We start from the raw sequence: 15,480 nt of genomic DNA, 5'->3' as shown, positions 1-15,480 counted from the left end.
AACCTGTCGGCCAGACTGTTGTTTACGCCTGCCAGATATGTGGCTTGGAGCACCATGCCGTTCCGGCGAGCCCAGGTCCACATGCTGACGGCTTCCTGACACAGGGGGCGAGATCCGGTGCCCCCCTGCTTGTTTACATAATACATGGCAACCTGGTTGTCTGTCTGAATTTGAATAATTTGGTGGGACAGCCGATCTCTGAAAGCCTTCAGAGCGTTCCAGATCGCTCGTAACTCCAGAAGATTGATCTGTAGATCGCGTTCCTGGAGGGACCAGCTTCCTTGAGTGTGGAGCCCATCGACATGAGCTCCCCATCCCAGGAGAGACGCATCCGTGGTCAGCACTTTTTGTGGCTGAGGAATTTGGAAGGGACGTCCCAGAGTCAAATTGGTCCAAATCGTCCACCAATACAGGGATTCGAGAAAACTCGTGGACAGGTGGATCACGTCCTCTAGACCCCCAGCGGCCTGATACCACTGGGAGGCTAGGGTCCATTGAGCAGATCTCATGTGAAGGCGGGCCATGGGAGTCACATGAACTGTGGAGGCCATGTGGCCCAGCAATCTCAACATCTGCCGAGCTGTGATCTGCTGGGACGCTCGCACCCGGGAGACGAGGGACAACAAGTTGTTGGCTCTCGTCTCTGGGAGATAGGCGCGAGCCGTCCGAGAATCCAGCAGAGCTCCTATGAATTCGAGGTTCTGCACTGGAAGAAGATGGGACTTTGGGTAATTTATCACAAACCCCAGTAGCTCCAGAAGGCGAATAGTCATCTGCATGGACTGCAGGGCTCCTGCCTCGGACGTGCTCTTTACCAGCCAATCGTCGAGATATGGGAACACGTGTACTCCCAGCCTGCGAAGTGCCGCTGCTACCACAGCTAGGCACTTTGTGAACACCCTGGGCGCAGAGGCGAGCCCAAAGGGTAGCACACAGTACTGGAAGTGGCGTGTGCCCAACTGAAATCGCAGATACTGTCTGTGAGCTGGCAGTATCGGGATATGTGTGTAGGCATCCTTCAAGTCCAGAGAGCATAGCCAATCGTTTTGCTGAATCATGGGGAGAAGGGTGCCCAGGGAAAGCATCCTGAACTTTTCTTTTACGAGATATTTGTTCAGGGCCCTTAGGTCTAGGATGGGACGCATCCCCCCTGTTTTCTTTTCCACAAGGAAGTACCTGGAATAGAATCCCAGCCCTTCTTGCCCGGATGGCACGGGCTCGACCGCATTGGCGCTGAGAAGGGCGGAGAGTTCCTCTGCAAGTACCCTCTTGTGTTGGAAGCTGTAAGACTGAGCTCCCGGTGGACAATTTGGAGGTTTTGAGGTCAAATTGAGGGTGTACCCCTGCCGGACTATTTGCAGAACCCACTGATCGGAGGTTATGAGAGGCCACCTTTGGTGAAAAGCTTTCAACCTCCCTCCGACTGGCAGGTCGCCCGGCACGGACACTTGGATGTCGGCTATGCTCTGCTGGAGCCAGTCAAAAGCTCGCCCCTTGCTTTTGCTGGGGAGCCGCGGGGCCTTGCTGAGTCGCACGCTGCTGACGAGAGCGAGCGCGCTGGGGCTTAGCCTGGGCCGCAGGCTGTCGGGAAGGAGGATTGTACCTACGCTTGCCAGAAGAGTAGGGAACAGTCTTCCTTCCCCCGAAAAATCGTCTACCTGTAGAGGTAGAAGCTGAAGGCTGCCGGCGGGCGAATTTGTCGAATGCGGTGTCCCGCTGGTGGAGAGACTCTACCACCTGTTCGACTTTTTCGCCAAAAATGTTGTCCGCACGGCAAGGCGAGTCCGCAATCCGCTGCTGGATTCTATTCTCCAGGTCGGCGGCACGCAGCCATGAGAGCCTGCGCATCACCACACCTTGAGCAGCGGCCCTGGACGCAACATCAAAAGTGTCATAAACTCCTCTGGCCAGGAATTTTCTGCACGCCTTCAGCTGCCTGACCACCTCCTGAAAAGGCTTGGCTTGCTCAGGGGGAAGAGCATCAACCAAGCCCGCCAACTGCCGCACATTGTTCCGCATGTGTATGCTCGTGTAGAGCTGGTAAGACTGGATCTTGGACACGAGCATAGAGGAATGGTAGGCCTTCCTCCCAAAGGAGTCTAAGGTTCTAGCGTCCTTGCCCGGGGGCGCCGAAGCATGTTCCCTAGAACTCTTAACCTTCTTTAGGGCCAAATCCACAACTCCAGAGTCGTGAGGCAACTGAGTGCGCATCAGCTCTGGGTCCCCATGGATCCGGTACTGGGACTCGATCTTCTTGGGAATGTGGGGATTAGTTAAGGGTTTCGTCCAGTTCGCAAGCAATGTCTTTTTTAGGACATGGTGCAAGGGAACGGTGGACGCTTCCTTAGGTGGAGAAGGATAGTCCAGGAGCTCAAACATTTCAGCCCTGGGCTCGTCCTCCACAACCACCGGGAAGGGGATGGCCGTAGACATCTCCCGGACAAAGGAAGCAAAAGACAGACTCTCGGGAGGAGAAAGCTGTCTTTCAGGAGAGGGAGTGGGATCAGAAGGAAGACCCTCAGACTCCTCGTCAGAGAAATATCTAGGATCTTCCTCTTCCTCCCACGAGGCCTCACCCTCGGTGTCAGACACAAGTTCACGAACCTGTGTCTGCAACCTCGCCCTGCTCGACTCAGTGGAGCCACGTCCACGATGGGGGCGTCGAGAGGTAGACTCCCTCGCCCGCATCGGCGAAGCTCCCTCCGCCGACGTAGTCGGGGAGCCTTCCTGGGAGGTGGCCGCTGCCGGCACCGCACGCGGTACCGACGTCGGGGACCTCAACCTGGGCGATGGGCCAGCCGGCGCCACGCTCGACGGTACCGGAGGCGCAAGCACCGCCGGTACCGGAGGGGTAGGGCGCAACAGCTCTCCCAGAATCTCTGGGAGAACGGCCCGGAGGCTCTCGTTTAGAGCGGCTGCAGAGAAAGGCTGTGAGGTCGATGCAGGCGTCGACGTCAGGACCTGTTCCGGGCGAGGAGGCTGTTCCGGGCTGTCCAGAGTGGAGCGCATCGACACCTCTTGGACAGAGGGTGAGCGGTCCTCTCGGTGCCGATGCCTGCTGGGTGCCGAATCCCTCGGCGACCCAGAGCTCTCGGTGCCGACGCGGGGAGGAGACCGGTGTCGATGCTTCTTCGACTTCTTCCGAAGCATGTCACCGGAGCTCCCCGGCACCGACGAGGAGGACGTAGAATCCATCCGTCGCTTCCTCGGGGCCGAGGCCGAAGAAGGTCGGTCTCGGGGGGGCTGTACCGCAGGAGCCCTCAGGGTGGGAGGAGACCCACCCGAAGGCTCACCGCCACCAGCAGGGGAATGGACAGCCCTCACCTGCACTCCTGACGATGCACCACCGTCCGACGACATCAGCAGACGAGGTCCCGGTACCACCGGCGTCGATGCAGCTATCCGATGTCTCGGCGCCGATGCAGAGGCCCGATGCCTCGATGCACTCGATGCAAGGGCGGCCGAGGAAGATGGTCTGGACGCTGACGACGTCGATGCACTCGAAGATCCCGGTGCCGATGCCGACGAAGAGCCCGAGAACAAAACGTTCCACTGGGCTAGTCTCGCTACCTGAGTCCGCCTTTGAAGCAGGGAACACAGACTACAGTTCTGAGGGCGGTGCTCGGCCCCCAGACACTGAAGACACGACGAGTGTCGATCAGTGAGCGAGATAACCCGGGCGCACTGGGTGCACTTCTTGAAGCCGCTGGAAGGCTTCGATGTCATGGGCGGAAAAATCACGCCGGCGAAATCAAAGTCCGAAATGACGGAAAAAGAGCACCAAAAACATTAGAGGGAGAAAATCTCGACCGAGGCCGAAAAGAGGCCTACCCCGACGACGAAAGAAAACTTATCGGGGCCAAAAGCTGGAAATACGGGGAGGATTGAAACGGAACCCGGTGGAGGGGTTCCGGAGCACTTCCCGAGTAGAAGAAAAGCTTTTCCGAAGAAAAAACACGTTCAACAATATGGACGCGCGAGGTCGACTCTCCGGGGCTCGACACGGCGAAAAATACGACCGTACCGAGTGCGGACAAAAGAAGACTGGCCGGCTCGAGCCGGTTTCGGGCGGGAAGACGGCCGCGCATGCGCGGTGCGCGCGGGCGCGCGAGGGCTAGCAAAGGACTTTGCTAGTGAAGATTCCGATTGGAGGGGCTGCCGTGGACGTCACCCATCAGTGAGAACAAGCAGCCTGCTTGTCCTCGGAGAATAACGGATTAACTTTCATAGGTAGAGTAGTAATTTGTTATAAATCTTAATCAGTGGTCAGTTGGAGGAGCTGGTTACAGGGACACCCTAGCATGTGTTATCTTCAAGCAGAGATTTTTTTTCTCCTGGTAATGAGCCACTAAAATCGATATCATGTTTTGAGAATCAAGTGCTCAATATTAAGAGTTTCTATCTATTTATTTATTTATGACATTCATATCCCACATTTAACATGTATTAGGTTGAATCCAGGGAGCATTTGAAAACGTTTTTTTTTTCCTTTGCCTAGATCAAAAGAGAAAAGATGGTTTGTGGGAACCAGTGATGATCCTAGATCGGCTGCCACCCGGGGCGGATCGCACCCTGGGTGCAGCACGACACCCCCCCCCCCCCCCCCCCCCCCCGGGTGCATTCTTAGCTACGCTGGCTCCCTGCTCCCTCTGCCCCGGAACAGGAAGTAACCTGTTCCGGGGCAGAGGAAGCAGGGAACCAGCGGAGCCGACAGGCGTGTGGCTGCTCTCTGCACCCCCTCCAGCGGCGTGCACCCGGGGCTGACCGCCCCCACCACCCCACCCTTGGTACGCCGCTGGTGGGAACCTGCTCCTTCTAAGAATGCAGTGATATTGTAAACCCCCTAGTGGTGGAGTGGGTAATTACAATATGTAAAGAAATAAATATATAGGAATGTCACAGTTTCAAATAGGGTTCCCAAATAAACTCCATGCAAACAAGGATTTGACAAGAAAAATATTAAATATTTTATTAAATGGTAAAATAAATAGTTATGTTCCTTAAAGTTGGTACCAATTGTTAGTTTGCTAGTATTCGAGTTTCTTGTTTTGAAATAGTGCAGTCTGTGTTAACAAGCTTCTCAAACAGAACTATCTTCTCTGTTTTGTCAGGTCACATGTATGAATATGATCCAGTAGAAAATCATGTGCTTTTGTTAATTAAAGCCGTGGCAGAAAAATATTTGCAAGTGCGATTTTTATTATGCGGCATAGGCGGTCGGTGGCCCAACTGTTTGGGGAGGCTACAGGGGGCGGGGTTAGGGATGGGACCAGGGGTGGGGCTTACATCCATAACTGTCTGACAATGCACAGAAAAAAAAAAATAAGTACAACATCCCAAATGTGAAAAGTTACAAGCACCAACCTAATTAGTGAGATTGAAGGTTAGCAAGTGAAAGTTTTCTTGCAGTGTATTCGGTATGTAATTTTGTCATGTGGAGAAGAGACTGAGTCCCAAGGAAGGGCAGCTGGTTATTGACAAGTAATGCTGAGAATTAAAAAAAACCCCAACCAGAGAATGAAATAATTAAACCACTGTTTATAACGCACAGTGATATTTAAAAAGTAAATATGGGCCAAATCAGCTTTTTCACTGTAACAAATACAAGATCACTGGTTAGCACGGTGTTTGGGGAGAAATTATGACTGGTTTATTGCTGTAAGAAGAATTCAGAAGCCATAAACATAGTAATAAATTGATTTTATCATTGGTTTGCTCACAGAATTTTAAAAATAATTAATCTCCCTTTTTAAATCCTGGTTTATGTCATGATTCACCAGAGAGGAATGAAGGCTCATTATTTTATATAAATGTTTTTTTTCTGCTTTTTTTTTGGGGGGGGGGGTGGAATTCTAAGGACCCAATTCATCACGGTCTTTTCCCACAGACACAAAATGAGTGAAGAACCTTGGTGAATCCTAAGAGATCAGAGGAGTGTTTTGACAGGCTTTTAACATTTATCAAGGTTAGCTGGAAAATTGCAAGCTAGAAAGAAGTGCATCTGTGTCTTCATCAGAGCCTGAGGGGGGGGGGTGGCAGGAGACGGAGACACGTACAGCACTGACAACTGAGAGAGAACAGCACAGCGGGGAGTAGCTAAGTTTAGGGCGAGATCACCTAGAGTCAATGGATTGAGAAAGATGTTAAACATTTACATCTAATGGGGCCATCTTGGGCATGGGAGATTTTGCATGCAAAACCCACCTCATTTAGGCACCACTGGCTGACAGGGTCCCTAACACATTCAGCAGAAGCATGTGTAGAATCAGAGCAATAGCTGGAAATCAGGCCCTCATTGCTGTCATTTGTAATAAAAGTGAAAGGTTCCCAGCTATCCAGCGGCGGCTCGCCTTCAGCCTTTCCCTTCCCTTCCCTTCCCTTCCCACTCAATGTCCCGCCCTCGTGGAAACAGGAAATACCTCATCAGAGGAAGGCGGGACACTAACGGGAAGGGAAAGACTGGACTTGAGCTGCCGCTGCGACTTAAAATAACAGCTTTAAACGCAGGGCGGCTGTGTGGGGGACGGAATGGAAGGTATGTTGGGGAGTTGAGGGCGGGCTCAGCCGGGGGGGGTGGAAGATACAATTTGGAGGAGAAAGGCGGGAAGGTCACAGCTCGGCTGGGGAGGCTTAGCTTCCCTAAGCCTCTTATACGGGGGCGCCTATGTTATGCGAGGAGACAATACACTGCCAAAATACAAAATAGCAAGCAGCACAGAATTAGTCGCCAAGTTTATATGTGGAGGGGCATTTTCAAACGGGGACGCCCATCTCTAAGGGCGCCCATCTCTGAGGATGTCCCGTGAAGGGGCGGGGCATCCCATATTATCGAAACAAGATGGGCGTCCATCTTTAGTTTCAATAATTTGGTCGGGGACACCCAAATCTCAACAATTAGGTCGACCTAAGAGATGGTCGACCTAAATGTTGAGCTGGTCGACCTTAGAGATGGGCGACCTCGGTTTTTGCCGATAATGGAAACCGAGCATGCCCATCTCAAAAACGACCAAATCCAAGGCATTTGGTCATGGGAGGAGCCAGCATGCTGCCTGCTATGTGAATATTCCATCACTGTTTAATTATTGCTACCAAGTATTACATATTTAGGGCATATGCCTTAAACATAGATTGTTTAAATTTGTTTATCTAGACCTTACATGCACATGGTATTGCTTATTAAACCCAAAGGCAAAACCAAAGTGTGGTTAAACAATTTGGTATAAACTGTGTTGTTTATGACTTTACTTGTTATGAAATGCTTTGAGTCCTACTGATCTGTACATCTGTTGTGTTACTTTGGTGGGTGGAAACAGTCAGGTGGGCTTATAGGAAGGGAGGGGAGTACAGGAGGGGAAGGGTTCTTGGGGTATGTTCTTTGTAAAAGTTTTTATTGTGCCTTGTTGGATGGTTTACTGTTTTTTTTAGTTATGTTTCAACAAATGAGAGACGTTTGACAGAAAATATTTTTTATTTTGACTTACAAACCACTTGTTCCTAAAACATGTTCAAACAACATTTGTGTATCTAAAAGGTAAACTTCTACAAAACAGATGAAGATGTCATTCCATGTGCCCCAGTGAAAGCAGCGTTTAATTCTACTTCCATTTAATTTCAATATATTCCATCATCTTTATAACACCAGGTTTCCCAAGGCAGATTATAACATTTAAGGATAAACCCATCAGGAAACAGGATATCCTCACTGAAATTTGGCCATTTGTATTGTATACAGTGTATTTAATTAGTTTTTAGTGTAGAAAAATGAGCACAAAATACAGAGTTTAAAATTGCTGTTTCTACCAGCTATAATATTTTTTAAAGCTGTTTTTTATTTTATTTTTACATTTATTCAATACATTTATGCAATCAACATAAATTCACTTTTAGAAATAAAACAAATATCTGAAATGGGAATTAATTCCCTTAATAAAGGCAAAATCTATAACAATTTAGTCCACATAATATTGATCCAAGAACTAGGAAATATAAGTGTAGGTAAACTAAAAGTAAATTAATACATTTTTGAGACCGACAGAGCCTAGAGGATTGCAGCTGGGCTTCACGCTATCACTCAGGAACTACTGCAGTACTTTCTTTAGAGGAAACAAAATCTGATAATTTCTCAGGTTCAAAAAAGATATAATTAACGGAATTCAAAGAAATATAACACTTACAGGGGAACCTTAACATAAAGGTTCCTCCTATACGTAATACTCTTTCTTTTAACAAAAAAAATTTCTTTCTTTTTCTTTGAGTCTCTCGTGCAAAATCAGGAAATACTTGTATTTTTGAGCCCAAGAACGGTGAATTCGTGTGACGGAAGTAAAGTTTGAAAACATTATTCCGATCTAGTTGCAATGCGAAAGTAACCAAAAGCGTAGTTCTCTCGGTTACAACATCCAATAAGGACTCTAAAAATTCTGTTAAATTTAAATCAGATTGGGATTAGGCAATCTAGTCGCTCCAGCTCCGGAAATATATAATGCTTTTGTAATGGGTGGATATCCCTCAGGGGGAATACCTAGTACTTCATTAAAATACTTTTTTAACATATCTAGAGCTGGCATAAGAGGAGACTTCGGAAAATTCAAAAAACGCAAATTATTTCCCCGAATCTGATTTTCCAGATACTCTATCTTCCGCTTTTGGAGACTATTGTCCTTCATCAATGTCTGTGTAATAGAGTTCACAGTTTTAAGTTCTTCATCAAAATGCTCTATCTTTGTAAGCTGTTCAGCAGTTTTTGTTACTAGGTCATTTTGTATTTGTTTTATCTCCGCTACTTCACCCCTCAAAATACCTGTTATTTGCTGCAGGTTGGTAGTTAGTCCCTGTAGTGCTTCCCACAAGGAATCCAGTGTAACGTTCGATGGTTTATTCAAAACTCCGAGACTGGTAGAAGGTTCGTCAGGGTTTCTATCAGATAACAATGCCTGAGATGGTATTCTCACTGGCGTCGAAGCGGCAACGGGGTCACCATGCACAGCCGCTGAGAACTGACTTCCAGATTCAGCTGGCTGTGCACTCGCTCCCGCGGTTTCCCTTCCTGGTCTCGGAGGAGCCGTTATCGACGGAGGGCTCAAAGACGCTCCTTCAGCGCTTAGGTCTACATGTTCTCCCGGACCACCCAAAGCATTCTCTCCGGTTCCCGGCATTCGGAGTCCTGATTCTTCCAACGTTAGTTGCCGCAGGAGAGAGGGATCAACTCTATCTGTGGAGGTAGGTACTCCGAGTTTGCCCTTCCGCTTTCCCATTACGGGGCCGTGGTTTCTTGATTAGCAAACTTTCGGAGAATGTCTGGAACTCTTTCCTGCACATCTGCTCAGGCGGCCATCTTGGATTAGTTTTAAAGCTGTTTTAGTGATATTCAATTGTTATTTCATGATATTTATATCTACGTATGGGAAGCTTTCAAATAAATTAAAAAGCTGTCCAATAAGTAAAAAACAAAACCAAAAAACTTTTGTCCTCCACTTTTTAAGGCACTTTACACCTGTTACAGATGGACCAACAATAAAAAAAAATGACAATGTGGATGCAGCAGCTCATAGGTTTGCTTGCTTTGTTTTGAGTAAACGGGGATGACAGCTGCACTGGGAAGGGAAAACTTAGATTGTCCTAATTGACTTCCTTGCTTACAGTGGACTAGATAGGCTCTCTTCCACTCCTGTCTATTAAACCTCCTTGGTTGAGATATTAGAGGATATCCAACATTTCTGTCTTGGGCTAAACCTTGTTCTCTAACTTAAGTTAAATGGTCTTAGCCATTTCCATGACAAAACTGGTGGAGAGATGCTCCAGCAGACATTTTCCCCTTTCCTGTGGAGGTGAGGGACAAAAAAAGAGACTGGTATGTAGACGCTAGCTAATCAGAGAAGCTTTCTGAGCTATAAGCAGAATCCTGGTACCGTTCAGACATCTGTGGATAGATGTCAAGATGGAGGATAAAGAAAGAAAAGGACAGACAAATGAGTGATAAATCTGTAAATGCAGTAACTGAGTATGAGAACATTAGATGGGGTGAAATGGATTGAGAGATAATGTGATGATGATAGGAAGCAGAATGTGTTGTTAGAAAGGATCTTATTGTCTATAGGAGCGACAATTGTTTAATTAAAAAAAAAGAGCAATAGTTAATTGACAAAGGAACTGGAAAAAATGGAAGATCAAAGCAATACAGAATCTCCTTGCATTTCTGTGATCTCTTACCCCTCCAGAAGAAGCCAAGCAGAATGCAGACAGGAAGGATGAATGTGTTGCCAAAAGCCATTCTCAGAACAGATTCTCACATCATGTCATGAAGTGCAATAAGAACCTGAAAGAATGAAAAGACTGCTGATAAAAGATGCAGACCTCTAACTCCCCACATATATTTCCTAGCGAGGAGTTTGCATTTATAAATCTGTGCCAGGACATATGTAAACATAACCCCAGCCAAGCCACCAATTTCAATTCTTCTTAAACCTCACCAAAGAAATGATTCTGAAATGGGTATCTTCCTAACATCTTCTGAAGTAAAGACTAAAGCAAAGAATTCAGTTTCACTTTTCTTGTACTCTTTCCAATCCAACAGAAATTGGAAAGAATTATACAAAAGAGGTCAAGAATGCCTGCCTGCCTGCTTGTCTGTCTGTCTAGAGGCCAAATCACTCTCTGAATATTTAATGTAATGGGATGAAACTTTGCATGAGGAAAAATATGGGAAGAAGACAAGAGTTTAAAATGGGCCAAATCGGACCAGGAGTTCCAGAGAAATGAGCCCCCCCCCCCCCCCCCCAAAATATGACCAAATGCATTTCTATGGGGCATGGAGTTCCTCTTCTGTAGCATAGAAATTTAGATTGAAATGTAGCAAGAAGACAGTAGGGCAAGGCATTTTAAAAGGTAAAATTCCCTATATGTCAAAACCTCAAAACTACCCTCCACACACACACACACACACACACACTTGCAACTGGCCCACCCACCGCAAATTGCCTCATCCCCAAAAACACCCCTGCTACAGCCAAAACATCCTGCATACTGTCCACTGTAATTGCCACATCACCAAAAAAAAAAAAAAAAAAAAAAATATATATATATATATATATATATATCCTTTGTAATTGCCCAACCCCCTAAAACTACTCCCTGCAAACTGCCTCGTTCCAAAAAACTACTCTCCAACTGACCCAGCAGCCTGTAAACTCCACAACTCCCCAAAACTACCCCCCCCACAAGTACCCCACCATCCTGCAAATTGCCCCCACACCCAAAAACTAAGCCCCCTGAAACTGCTCCATCAACCCACAAACTGCCCCAACCCCAAGAACTACTCCATGTAAATGCCCCACCACCTCCCAGATTGTTCTACCACCTTAACTAGTTCCATACAATTCCCCTACATGCCATGAGCAGAGCCATATTAAGACATCAGCAAACTTTGCACATACTTTGTGTCCACGTGTTTAAGGAGCCCTGTGAGATGTGCTCAGAACTCAGGAGGATAGGCTTTTATCAGAAGTCTGGTTTTTATCAGAAGTCTTCAGAATTTTACATTAATGTCCAGAGGGTGGAAGGATGGATAATATGTCTGTACATTTTTCTGAGTTTTAAGCATCTATCACAAGTTCTCCAGTTCCCCCACCCAGGGTCAGCCCAAGGATTTCTGACACCTCGCAAAAAATTTCATCCCACTCCCACCAATGGCTGAGTCAACGGCCCTCCCACTCCATGTCCAGTACCTCCCTTTTCCTACCTCCCTTGTCCAAGGTGTTCAGCACCTCTCCTTCATTTCCGTGGCCTTCCAAATGTGTCCATCACCTGCTTCCCCCTCCCCCCCAAAGTGTTCAGTGGCTTCCCTTCCCTAACCCCTCCAGCGCAGTACCGGTGAAGCAGTGATCATGTGTAAAAAAAGACTTACCACTGCTAGCGTAGGGCCTGGAGCATCTTGCCCCTTCCAAAACAAGAAGTTTGAGAGAGATGAGACCCAGCAGGCCTTGAGCATGCACAGATGCTTAAAGACCCACATCAACAGCTATGAGTCTTTTGTGGACTTACTGACTGTTGCCCCCACCCCTCAAAGAGTGCTGCCTTAAGAGTCTACCTACTCTGCCTAGTAGTCAAGCACTCCTAGCCCTGCCTCAACTCCCTTGTGTATGAACCCAAGGAGGTTAGATAACAGGAGATGGAATGACATTAAAACATTGAAGCCAATTAGGTTAATCTCCCTTTCCCTCTCCTCTGCATAGTCATCATCCCCATTCACTCAAAACAAAGCAAGCGAATCTATGAGTTACTCTATCCACGTTGTCATTCTTTATTGTTGGTAGCGGTTTTATTTGAAAATATACTTTTTAACATGCCAGCTTGTGCAACATAAGAATGTAAACAGAGGAAGTATTGGTTTCATCGGTTAGAGTAGTGTCTCTCTGTGTCAGGTGTTCAGCGCTGCGTGTGTCTGGTACACAAATGCTAATAATGATAATTAGTTCTAAATTGTAAATCATTGTATAATTTGGAGGGGCTGGTTATACTCCCTGTATTCGTGCAGAGATGTTTTCACCTAGCAAAGGCACACCAAAACATACATCATGTTATGAGAATCAGGTGCTTAATAATCAGACTTACTATTTATAAGTACATTTTAAAAAAAAACATTAATTAGGTTAAAACCTGGGAGCATTTAACATACTGTTTTTCCTGTGTCTACATCAAAAGAAAAAGATGGCATGTGGGAACTTGCTCCTTTTGTCTTGTGGATTGCATGGTATATTATAAAAATGCACACGCCTTTTTTAATTACTACTATTTCACGGAGAGGTATTGAATAATGAGGGATAGGCTTCCTTCATGCAGATGTTCTGTCAAGTCAGTCTAAATGTGCCAGTATTGTCCAGTTTAGCACACTATTAGCTGCCAAGTTCATACAAAGGTAATTATGTTCAATGGAAAATAAATCTGTTGACTCAGGTTGCTTGCTATGTGAATATCCCATCACTGTTTCATTATTGCTACCAAGTATTACATATTAAGGGTATTTGCTTTAAACCTTATTTTAATTTGTTTATCCAGTCCTTACATGCACATGGTTTGCTTTTTAAACCCAAAGGTGAATCCTAAGGGTGGTGGAACAACTAAGCATAAACCGTGTTGTTTCTGACTTTACTTGTTTTGGACTGCTTTGGATCCTGCTGATCTGTACATCTGCTGTCTAGAATTTTGGAAGATGGAAATGAGAAAATAAAAATTAAGTTTTGGATGTACTCTGTAGAAGTTGTTGTTTACTTTTTTATTTTATTTTATTTTATATTACATTTATGTCCAATACATAAATGGGAAAGAAAAGAGAAAATATCAATTAAAAGAAATATTAAGGAAAAATATCATCTTTGTTAGTCCACATTATTGTCCACAATTGGGGGATCCAAGATCAGGAAAACAATCTCAAAGAAAATAAGAAAAACATAGAATGGTTAATCTTACAATTCATATTTTCTGAGGGAGGAAGGTTAATCGGTAATTGCAGCCGGTAGTTGTTGTTTACTTTTGCAGTGTGTGTATGGATAACTGTTCTGGTGTATGCATGTGATAATATTTGAATAATTGTCTATACTTATGGCTAGATGATTTCTGAACATGCTGCATCATTAAAGGACAGACTTTTAAATGCCCAGTTGGGTATATATTCTAATCTCAACTTTGTTAAATGTTTCAGGTATACCTATCTACTTGCTCCTATGATTTAACTGAATTCTATTCTTCTATCTCACTGTATTTTCAATATATAATCCACGTAGAACCCGAGTTTGCTTGGGATAATGTGTGATATAAATCTAAAAAACTCTTTATCCTCCACCTTTTAAGACACTGCCTATCCAGCTGGATGGTGATGGCACAAGGAAAGCAAGCTTGGTCCAGTGAAGACCAACTCAAAATAACCTGATCCTTAGTATGCGACCATACCATGCCTAAGTGGTTAGGTTCCACTAATAAGTTAAACGATTAACTGGCTTTCTTGAAAGGATATCATAATTCCTCATGTACAGCCACAAAACAACATTTTACGGTGGATAGGGTTCACAATGAGCTCCTTTTATTATGAACCAGATAGAGATAAAAGTTTTGGCACAGTATAAGTCATTACAAGAACAAAATATAATAAAACCACAGGACTACATTAGGGGCATATAGCCCATTTAGTTATGTTTAAATAAAAGAGATCTGCATGAAACAAAATATTTATTTTTATTTTGACTTATAAAACCACTTGTCCATGTTCAAAACAGAATAAAATATTTGTGTTTCTAAAATATAAACTCCTACAAAACAGATGAAAATGTGATTCCATGTGCCCCAATGAAAGGAGAGTTTAATTTTACTTCCATTTAATTTCAACATATTCCATCTTTATAACACACTAGCAGCTTTATTTTCGAAAGTGATGGGCGCCCATATTTGGACCCAAATCGGGAGATGGGCGCCCATCTCGCAAAGGCGCCCAAATCGGTATAATCGAAAGCCGATTTTGGGCATCTTCAACTGCAATCTGTTGCGGAAACGGGCAAAGTTGACGGGGGTGTGTCAGAGGCGTGGTGAAGGCGGGACTGGGGCATGTTTATCGGCCGAGGAGAGATGGGCGCCTTCTGCCGATAATCGAAAAAACAAAGGCATTTTTAGCGCAAATTTGGGTCATTTTTATTTTAAAGTGCCCTAAATGACCACATGACCACTGGAGGGAATCAGGGATGATCACCCCTGACTCCCCCAGTGGTCACTAACCCCCTCCCAGCATAAAAAAAAACTTTAACATCATTTTTTCCAGCCTCTATGCCAGCCTCAAATGCCATACCCAGCTCCATCACAGCAGTATACAGGTCCCTGGAGCAGTTGTTAGTGGGTGCAGTGGACCAGGCAGGTGGACCCAGGCCCATCCCCCCTACCTGTTACACTTGTGGTGGTAAATGGGAGCCCTCCAAACCACCCCCAAAACCCACTGTACCCACATGTAGGTGCCCCCCTTCAGGCATAAGTGCTATGGTAATGGTGTAGAGTTTTGGGCAGTGGGTTTTGGGGGGGATTTGAGGGGCTCAGCACCCAAGGGATGGGAGCTATGGACTTGGGAGGTATTTAATTTGTTTTTTTTAATTGTTACAAGTGCCCCCTAGGGTGCCCGGTTGGTGTCCTGGCATGTGAGGGGGACCCGTGCACTACAAATCCTGGCCCCTCCCACAATCAAATGCCTTGGATTTGTTCATTTTTGAGCTGAGTGCCTTCGGTTTCCATTATCGCTGAAAAATGAAACCGCCAGCTCAAATCCGCACAAATCCGATGCATTTGATTGTGGGAGGGGCCAGGATTTGTAGTGCATTTTTTTTTTGAAAATACGGTCTGTCCCGCCCCTTCAAGTACTCGTTCTCGGACATAGACGCCCATGAAGATGGGCGTTCGCGTTCGATTATGCCCCTCCACGCTTCCCAAGGCAGAGTACAACAACAGTTA

General features: G+C 45.9%; 1 protein-coding gene across 2 annotated transcripts in view; it reads right to left on the bottom strand.

Annotated features, from left to right (window-relative positions):
* NPHS1 (NPHS1 adhesion molecule, nephrin) overlaps positions 1-15,480 on the bottom strand; it is a 387,780-nt gene that overhangs the window by 356,016 nt on the left and 16,284 nt on the right. For both annotated transcript variants that reach the window (XM_030213102.1, XM_030213103.1), the window contains exon 2: positions 10,210-10,315. In XM_030213102.1, the coding sequence (XP_030068962.1) occupies positions 10,210-10,270 (61 nt within the window). In that variant the 5' untranslated portion in view covers positions 10,271-10,315. The remainder of the gene's footprint in view (positions 1-10,209; positions 10,316-15,480) is intronic.

The sequence above is a fragment of the Microcaecilia unicolor genome, chromosome 8, assembly GCF_901765095.1.
Source record: "Microcaecilia unicolor chromosome 8, aMicUni1.1, whole genome shotgun sequence".
Classification (NCBI taxonomy): Eukaryota; Metazoa; Chordata; class Amphibia; order Gymnophiona; family Siphonopidae; genus Microcaecilia; species Microcaecilia unicolor.
The sequence above is the reverse complement of the archived record's forward strand: the minus strand, read 5'-3'. Positions and strand labels throughout refer to the sequence as shown.